General features: G+C 39.6%; 1 protein-coding gene across 1 annotated transcript in view; it reads right to left on the minus strand.

Annotated features, from left to right (window-relative positions):
- Positions 1-3,125: 3,125 nt before the first annotated feature.
- The window catches only part of LOC138056080 (galectin-3-binding protein-like), a 23,995-nt gene continuing 17,120 nt past the window's right edge, over positions 3,126-10,000 (minus strand). Inside the window, exons 2-5 of the mRNA XM_068901919.1 lie at positions 8,701-8,736; positions 6,541-6,864; positions 3,841-3,990; positions 3,126-3,217 (exon numbers count right to left, since the gene is read on the minus strand). Coding sequence (XP_068758020.1) covers positions 3,126-3,217; positions 3,841-3,990; positions 6,541-6,864; positions 8,701-8,736 — 602 coding nt within the window. The remainder of the gene's footprint in view (positions 3,218-3,840; positions 3,991-6,540; positions 6,865-8,700; positions 8,737-10,000) is intronic.

A 10,000-nucleotide genomic window follows, 5' to 3' on the forward strand; every position in this document is an offset into this window, starting at 1 on the left:
ACTTGGAGGACACTGGTCTGGACAGTTCAGTTCCGCTGGTGTTAGCGTTGGTCCCTGTCAGCCAACGCCCCAGGCACCATTGCCAGATACACCTTGGGATGGAGATCGCGGGCGCAGTTGGTCAAATCCGGGTTGGTAGCAACGTATTCCTCATGTGCCCGAAGACCCGCTGCATGTCGCCCTCTATATTTTAGAACTTAACCAACGACAGCTCTTCTCGGAACGGTTACGGAGTGCAGTCATCGACACGGCTGTATATAGCATTAGATGGGGTGACAAATTAGCCTGTTTAGATGCACTCTCCATTGGACCACCGCTATTTGTTACCTCTGCAGCTGAATGAGCGAGAAAGAGGCTTGGCGAGTACCCGTGTCAGCCACGGAGCCGATAAGCGAGCATATGCTACTATGAGATAGCAGAACGTTATAATACGCCTTCGCTGTCGGTTACTAACGCTACGTTTTCTTTTCATTTTCCTCATTTGTTATTTTCGCTGTGTTTAGAATTATTGCCCATCCTCGGGATACGAACCAGGTTGACATTCAGATTAGTCGATTCACATTATGTCACTTTTCATTAGCGGTCGTACGAATGACCAGCAATCGCGATGTCACAAGACCCAGTCTACTTCTAGCTAATCCGGTAAATTAGCCTTGTCCGGTACGGAAAAGAGATGTCATTGTTGCTGTCGACCCACAAGAGTCAATTGGTTTTCCGATCGATTTGGTAGAGTTGTTAAGTTGTAAGAAAACATGAGCGATTTCATGAATATGCAGGTATTTGTTATTCTAAACCGCTCTAGACAACGATGAGAAAATTCCTTGGCTTCCAATTAGTAAAAGGGTGTTAGAGGAGTTTTTGCCACTCACAGTATGAAAGGTGTGGGGCGCTAGCGACGCAGGCTTCACATCAGCTGATCCAGAACTCAATGACAGGCACGCTGGTTGGAAGAACCCAAACACTAAGCTCAGATATCAGAAATGCGATCTAACCGAGGAATTAATCGAGCTCACAACGTGTATGAGAGGTTGATTTGAGTTTCATTGTTCTCATATGGTGTCAATTTCCAAGCTCAACGATGGGAGCTGAGAGTTGTTTCTTCGCCACCGTCCCAGATTTCCTCCATCGTTCTCCATGCTGCGACATATGGGTTTTTTCTCTGGCCTCACTGATGCACTTCCAATTGTTTAATAGGCACGGTGTTTAGGCATCGTGTTATGGGTAAATCGTATCAAATTTTCTACTTTATTATTCATAAAACATCCTTTTTTCCTTTCTTGTTTCATACGATACTTTATTTTATATTTATATATTAGATAGACCAACTCAAACACAACACTGGGGAAAACACTACAGGTATTCGATACTTCAAAACTGCCTATTTTGTGGGTGACGTCTCTACCGTCAACGCAAAAAACTGAAACACTTGTTGGACGTTTATTGCAAAGACTATAGAACATCAAGAATTGTTTTTTTCTTCTTCAAAATCAAGCATTTTTTCAGTATCAAGATCCTATCCACATGTATTAAAATCTATGGTTGTGGCTATCAATTGACTTTGTGGCGGGTTTCCTAACTCCGCGTATTACATTGGGCGAGACGTCACGACCACTTGTGCAACGTTTGTAAAAGAGCAAGCATCTCTCGACTGACGAAAACTCTCATGTTTTTCAAAACACCTGAAAAACCGGTTCACCTAGTTTGTATCCGCAAGTGTTCGGGTTGAACTGTTTTCAAAAAAAAAAATTGTAGATTCAGCCAAAAAATTAGACTTTGTCTTAAGCTCAAAGAAGCTATCTAAATCAACCGCTTAAACGCCAGAACTAATGCGCAATTACAACACAACAATAATTTTTGCTTCTTGTGACTCGATATGTAATTACACCACTAGTGCTGCACTTGCCGCGCAGAATTTGTAACTGTTACGGTATTTTAAATTTCAAAGTTGTAAACGTATTTTAAAACAGTGAAAAGGAAACAACATATTTACAACTGTATGATACGCATGAGGGTCATTGCCGAAACATGTTTTTTTTTAAAAAAATTGTATCGCGAGGCTTGAAATTTCTGTTTATATAAATGTATATTTTCAAAACCCAAGTGAAATTGCAGTTGCCTCCAGATTAGAGGCATTGCTTGGATATCTGGAGCAGGCCGAAGTTCTCCAGAATATAGATTCTAGTCGTGATTTGCTTCAGTTCAGCGTAGAACGTTCTATAAAACGTATGCCATTATATAGCTGATCGAGGAGCGCCCAGTGGAACTGACTTTGTTTGTAGGCAAACTAATCAAACAACAACGGTAATAGTTTTGGTCTTTCCATGGATTTCAATTCAAGCGATAAACGCGGCCATTTTGAATTATATTGTTTCAAATAGCTATGGGATGGCTCAGGCTCGAAAATTAAGTATGTATTTGCCCCGTAAGCATCGCATAATAGCTATTTGAAACAATAGAAATTTAAAATTGGCCGCTCGGTACTGCCAAAAAGTGCCTCTTTCATAAACATTCGCTTCCTTGAGACATAATCGCGTTTTACGGCAGCAATTTACCAATCCCACAAACCGTAAATAAGAGGGTGTGGGTACCGCCCAAACGGAGGGTGGCAGAACCAGCACGCCAAACACGCCGGGTGGATTCGCAACCCGCCCTCCACTAAGAAATTAAAGGCAACACGTCGGAAACGGGACCAAACAAAAATATTGCACCACTGGAAACGCCTCGTCGCTGACCTTACACATCCAGAATGACAATCACACAGTAGACAAACAGAACGGAAACAGACAAACCTATATTGCGCGTGTACCTTGTAAATACTGCCATTAAGGATGGCATATCGCGGCAGTTAAAGGTATTAGACCTTGTAGTACGCTCTAACTTTCGACAGAAATGTTCAGGGTTGAACGTATTGAGAAAGGCCCTTTTTCACGAAGGCCACAGTAGACTGTACACAAAAGATTCTTACCATAGCAGTCCTTAACGACTATCCTGTAACTGAAAAAAGGTACAATTAACTAAAATGGGTATTGAAAGAATTTCCACTTGATTATGTTAAAGGATTTCACCTATTTAAAATAGCGTTTTTACGTTCCGCAGAATGTGCGGAGTAAGGGCTTGTACTGAATTCATCTCAATCGTCTTCCTGTTTTGCAATTTAGTTGATAGATGCTGTTGCAAATGTAACTCTGGCTTCCTGGCTCGGCTTCTTTAAAGGAACCTGTTCAAACATGTGCGCATCAGCACATGGCTGTCAACATTAAGTTTATACTCTGGCCATAAATGTCAACAAATCTTGTCTAACAACCAAAATTCTGAATTTGCATAAAAAGTTACCTGCAAACCAGCACATTCGGACTATTTCACTGACTGAAAAAAAATATCCATCGCAAACGAAATTAAAACCCGTTCTGTTATAGCCCTCGGCGAAGCAGCTTAGTCTTAATCGATGTTTTCGTTAAAATCAATAGACGACAAGGTCGGCCAGTTTTGACTCTCGATGGCATGAAAAAGTGGCCTGCTCCGAATTCTTTTGAAGTTTGTAAGGATGAATACAATTGAGTACATTCATGGCTAAAAACGACCGATTGCCCTTGTAGCATGGAATGATTATATAGACAAATAAATCGCCTTAGTGCGGGAGGGGTCTAGTTGGGCTTCCAACAATATGAAAACGACAATTTCACATCACAGCGATATATTTTGTCTTTTTTTCTTCATTAACTGAGAGTGCAATTAAGACTCAACACATGTACTAAGACCATTGTAACTCCTAGTCATAGGATAACCAATAAGTCAAATAAGAGGAAAAAAACCGAAGCAGAGACTCTGTATCTTACCTACAAGAATAAATTGGATCAATAGCAAGAATCACGTGATCACCATTTGGTTCATAGATGTCTCCAATGTTCCACTGACACTCATTCTCAGTTATTTTGTCACCTTTTTGGAAGGAGAGTTCTTCCAGTGGTTCCTTCACTAGACCACCGCATTCTGAATAATAGGAAGTTATTGTAAGTTAGTTATTTGAACTTCCCTTGTTGTATTGGTGCAAACTGTTTTCTTTATAAACAAAAATAACACACTCGAGGGTGGCGCTATCATGAGCATAATTTCGAAAAGCCAAACTTTTATTAATGGAAACCTGAAAATGGTGATGAATTTTTCCACAGGGTCTTGATAGTAACAGACAACTAAAGAATTTCAAGAAAACGAAAAACATGTTTCGACAGAAACTTCTGTCATCCTTAGTTCATCCAAATGTGAGAGGGCCCTATCACTGGCTAATTGCTCCTTCACACGCGTGGAAAAAATGCCGGACCGTTTCGCTGACGTAACAGGCATTACAGCCTGCACATGCAAACTCTACAAAATCTGAACATTGTCACGCTTCGTGTTCAGCAGATTGTTTCCATGTTTTGGATCACGCCTGCACCAGTTTTCAACTTAAGATAAAAGAGGCTATTCATATTCAGAGAGAACACCCTCTTTGAATCAACAATAATTAATAATTGTTAATCTAAAATTGTCGCTTTAATTCTCACACTTGCACGCTTTGCTTCATTCTGTTGTTAATATTTATCATAATTAGCATTTTCTACTTACTATAAATTCAGCGTCCATCGCTTTGTACTTGGATTAATTCAGGATGACAGACGTTTCTGTCGAAACATGTCTTGTAAACTTTGTCGTTTTCTTAAAATTCTTGATAAAGTTTTGTTTCAAATTACTATATAAGTGCATTGAAGCTATTAATAGGGGGAGGGGGATTACACGAATATTGAAGCTATAAAGGGACGTTACTGAGGTATAATGAGTGATGCAAGCACTAGGTTGTGACAGTCTGGCAATCTTTATTCAAATTTCGCTGGTGTGCCTTGGAAAAATCGCTAATGAAAGCTATTTACCGTGCGCAGTCCCTTATCTCGGGTCTCTATGGCAATTTCATCAACGCGCGAGTGAATTAGGGTTAGGTTGTCTTAATTTTAAAACACTGATTTGACTAGAAATTAAACAAACTTGCCATACGGTTCCTTTAGCATTTCATTGTACTGTATTCAAGGTTATATGTGAAAACATGGATCGTTTTATGGATCGAACACAAGTATAATATATAGATTTAGCCAAGCCAAAAAGCGGAGCTCCCGCCTCTAACCCCAGAAAGCAAATTATGTATTTTTTTTAAATAAAAAGTTCTAATCTTGGAGCTGAGTGTCAACGTTCTTATATAATTTGGCATTATGAGACTGAAAACGTTCTTAAAGATGTTCATAATTTTACATGGTATAGTTTTTTAATAACTGAAACCTTGCTGACGTCACTAGGAAACCTATCAAAGTGCTTGCTATGATGGTGTTGAAGTTTAAGATTTTGTAACGATTATAAATTATAATATAAATACTTAATATGCCCTTAAGTATTTGGGTTAATTTACATTTCTTTACCTGTATTTCATGCTTTCATTTAAAATACAAACACCAAAATAAAAACGTTCTCAATCGACTGAATCGACTCATGTCCTTAATACGTTCTTATAAGTTTGGTTAATCTCAGCCTCAACGTTCTTATAAAAAAAGGTCCTTATATTGAAAAAAAAAAAAAAAGAGTGTATAATATTTATGGAAGTAGTTATGCTTCTGCATAAAGTAGAAATTAATTGTCATTAGTGCGTACAGTTTACAGTGATAAAACAGATCAAACACCTGAGCTGAAAGCATGTAGTAAAGAAAAAGCCTTCCAAACAATAACCAACAATTTTACTCAACAACTAAAACTGAAATTACGTGCACAGTAATCTCTTTCACAACATTTTCGTTTGACTGACAATCTTTACTCTCTTTCTCATCACGGTTCAGAACAATAGTAAAAATCTTTGCTCATTAAGAAGTCGACCTAAAGCGCAGTATATTCGCTTACTCGACTGCAATTTCTCAATCAAACAGAGCAGCTCACAACTCGGGACATCCATTTCGCACAAAAGCTAATAAATGTGATTGTTAAAATATGTCAGGATCTCTGTCAACACGGAATTGCAAACGTTTTCAGGCCTTTTTTTTTTTTTTTTTTAGCTAGTTTTACAAAATATGTGAGGCAGCGAGGCATATATTAAGAAGGAAAACATTTCCTGAAAGCTAACGGTTGTAAATAAGTGTTTTGTCTCTCGCTCTATTTCTCTCAGCTTTCCATTGATTTTCATTGAAATTTCTTCGCTTAAATTTCTCAAATTTCGAAGCCTCTTCTCTCATCTCTTCTCTGCTCTTTATCCCTTTGCTCGTCACTAACATGATTCCCGCCAGAAAAACGCCGGTTGCCAATGCAACGCTGCCACACGATTTCCCGCCAAGGAAAATTGCCCGAATACTCCCGTGCCCAGAGGCTATCCTTTCTCCCCACCTCCACCCCGACAGTCTGTACGGGCGGACGTACGTAACGTCATAACCAAAATTTCTTGTATTGATAGATTACCCAAAAAATCTTACCATGGTGTTCCGCTGGCGCGCTTCGCGGGCGTGAGTTCCGCTATTATCCCGTAACTTTACATACCTGCCGCCACAAACGGCCCGCAAACAATCCCTACATCTTGATAGTGACCGCCGCAGTAAGGATGGTAACCAGTCTTAAAGCAGTCGAGCAGTGACGTCTCGTATCCTTGACAGTCATATTTCTCGGTTAAAATGGACCCATTGCCCTCGCCAAAATGAGCTCCATTATACAATTGGGAAAGCCTGGGAAGGCCAAGCTGATTACACAATACTCGACCTTCTTGATAACCGAACCATGAGTAGCAGACGGTCGACCAAGAGCCATTAATGTAGATCTCCACCCTTCCTTGACTGGGAGCACCTCCCTCGACTAAACGGGCGTCGCCTATAAAAAAGTTTAATAATAATGATGTCAGGTATAATAATAATCATGCCTATGCTTATTGGTTGTTTAAAATCCGGTTTTTATGTATAGTCTCAGCCACAGTACGCATCGTAGGATTGTTAACAATTGTCAGTTGATTGTTGATTGTATAGTTTCAACCGTCCATTTTGTTTTGTTCGTTTGTTTGTTTTTTTGGTGTTGTTTTTCACTGTGGTCTTCGTCTGTTCGTCCGCTCTGCGTTCTCCTAAGATTGCATTTGACTATATTTGTCACTTTAACAAAACGATCACAAAACTTGAAAAAAGGGGAACTCATTTGTGTCAACTTCTCTTAAATTGAGCGCGCAATGATATAAAATTGAATTATAATAAGGTAATATATTAATATATCAAATGCTATTTATGTGTAATTTTTGATTGATGATAAGTGCAAGTTCATTTGTAGAAAAAAAGTAGACAAAAACTGGCTGTAATGCGCTTCTATTGTTTAGACAACTCTGTCCAACAGACCAACATAGTTATTGCGTGGCTTATGGAAAGCAACCAATCAGTCAATCAATCCGGCAATCACAAAATCAATGGAATAGAACAGTTACGTTGCAGCAGCGTGAGAAGCGAACTGTCCGTGGCTAATTAATCGAAGGCAAACCAGAAATCCTTTAAAGTGTATGACACAACATTTTTCATTAGCTTGTTTAAAAGATCTTTCAAAATGATGAAGAACGGAGTTTATTTTACTGTGATAGCTCCCTTGGTTGCCGAGTTATTCAAGATTTTGATTTATGCAAATTAGACGACTTGTGCCGTCACATAGTGGACACAAAATGATGTAAAATCACAAAAAATGGAATATCTCTGAAGACGTTTTCTCTATAGAACTGAAACTTTTTACAGTTCTTATACTTAATACAAAGTTCCATGATATGGCCCACTGTGACGTTTCCTTAGCAACGCAATGGGCTCTAGGCCCTCTCCATCCAAAGGGTAAAATCAGTGTTTCTCTCCCCAATATGGGTTATTTGCTCTTAATGTTCATTCAGTGGGTGTGAGCGAATATGGACATTACACAGCATAAGCACAAGGAAGTCTGTTAGACTCTGGAGCAACAAAGAAGGCATTTTTCATTTCGGGAAAGTAGAGGTCTGGTAAGGTGACATCATAATCAATATCACAATGTGTAGTTTTAGCAGCACATCAACCCTGCAAAATCTCAACCCTGCAGACGTAGTATTTGCAAAGATATTCCATATTTTGTGATCTTACATCATTCTGTGTCCACTATGTGACGTCACAAGTCCCCTAATTTGCATAAATCAAAATCTTGAATAATGCGGCAACCAAGAGTGCCATTACAATAAAGTAAACGCCATTCTTCATCTTCTTTAAAGCTCTTTCGAACAAGCTAATAAAAAATTTTGTGTCATATGCACTTTAAAAATCCCACCGTAACTAATTAATCGAAATTGAATCGAAATTGCTCCGACGGAATCTATCAAACTCGAACCATGAATCACATCTAGTTATTTAGTGCTAAAAAAGATATATTTTGGACTTGCAAGCCGTTCAGTCAAATACTGTGCCTTTTCACGTTCGACGGACAGTTTCCGACCTAATTTGCCAATCGGGTGTCAAGTTAACTGAGTTTGTACTGTAAAAAAAAAACACCAAAAACGCTTCCATTATCGACGCTTCTGACTCATTTTAAGGGAAGGCTGCTTGCTGCTTAATTCTGAGAATTGCTTAGCGTTCATAGTAGATAACATTTAAACCACAAAATCTCGAAAATATTTGAACAAAAATCCAAATATATATTCTTCTAAGCCTAACTTTAAGGTACCATAATTTGGGTCCGCAAGCACTGAGATCACTGCCCCTGAAAAACAAAGAAAAACATAATGATTAATGTTAAGCGATGAAGCTAGCACTGCTTGGGAGTCCAATAATTAGATGCAAGAGCAGTGTAACGCAAGTTTGATCAACCTAAACTGTTTACAGTTGGCTCATTTTCTCAGTCCTCAGTCCTCAGTCACTGTCACCACCATGGCTCAGATGCGAACGCTGAAACCTCGTAACAACCATGTAAAAAATAAGGATGGCCAAGATCCATCTGCAGTTTCGACATTGTGTAACGACAAGATTGCATCTTTCCTGGTAAACGTTGGATATGTATGCCACACAATTATTCCGGAGCTCGATAAGTTTACTGACAACAACCGTCTCGGGATGTACCCTTGCCCAATCAGCGTCTCCGTAGCAAAGTTCGACTGGCTGTTATTGTTATCGTGGGATAGCAAGCTTGCATCTGCAACGCTGTATCGGGCCCGTTTATATAGTCCAATTGACAAGATTTCTGCCATCAATAGGAATCTTCCCTCCACCCAGGTTCAATGCAAGAACATCGTGACCTTCCTTACCTCTCCTGATGGTCCTGTGTTAATCGAAAGAACTGGAGGTTAAAAGTTTCTATTCGAAAAGCAAGACAGTAACTTCAGTTCAGCGATGGAACACCCTGAAACAGCGCCTTGGTGTGACACTAAGTGGAACGCTGGCAGAAATACGGACAGCGGCTGACAATCATTTGAAGAAAACAGAGGTGGAGTACAAACAAAGGCTATGGCAAGAAACAAATCAATTTCTGTGACCACACAAGATCACATTGAAGCGATCACCCTGATTGATCAGGAGCTTGTGTACACTGCAGTCTCCAGCTTGAAGAGATACGAAGATACGATGGATATGGATTTTGTGCCGTCTTTCACTACAGTGAGAGTTAAGTATCCATTGTCAGTCTCTCTGTTAGCAATAACAAGATCTTCGCTTCTCGTGATGAAGGGATTACTGTGGTGGATCTCCAGTCATATACACTTCATATGATCTATAATCACAGAATGCTAAATGCAGTGCGGTCGCATTTGAGAAAGGCATTCTCTTTACTGACCAGCTGAGACCGACCCTTTATAAGACAGGCGAAGACAACAACATTGAGAAGTTTGCTGGATGTGAAGTAGAAGGTTGCCAAGATGGACCAGTAGCCGAATGCAAGTTCAAACAACCAATGGGTGCCTACGTGGAATTTGACAACATCGTTTACGTTTGTGATGCGCAGCCAAATTCACTGAAAATCGTGACACCACTCT

This window comes from Montipora capricornis, chromosome 7 (genome assembly GCF_036669925.1).
Source record: "Montipora capricornis isolate CH-2021 chromosome 7, ASM3666992v2, whole genome shotgun sequence".
Taxonomy (NCBI): domain Eukaryota; kingdom Metazoa; phylum Cnidaria; class Anthozoa; order Scleractinia; family Acroporidae; genus Montipora; species Montipora capricornis.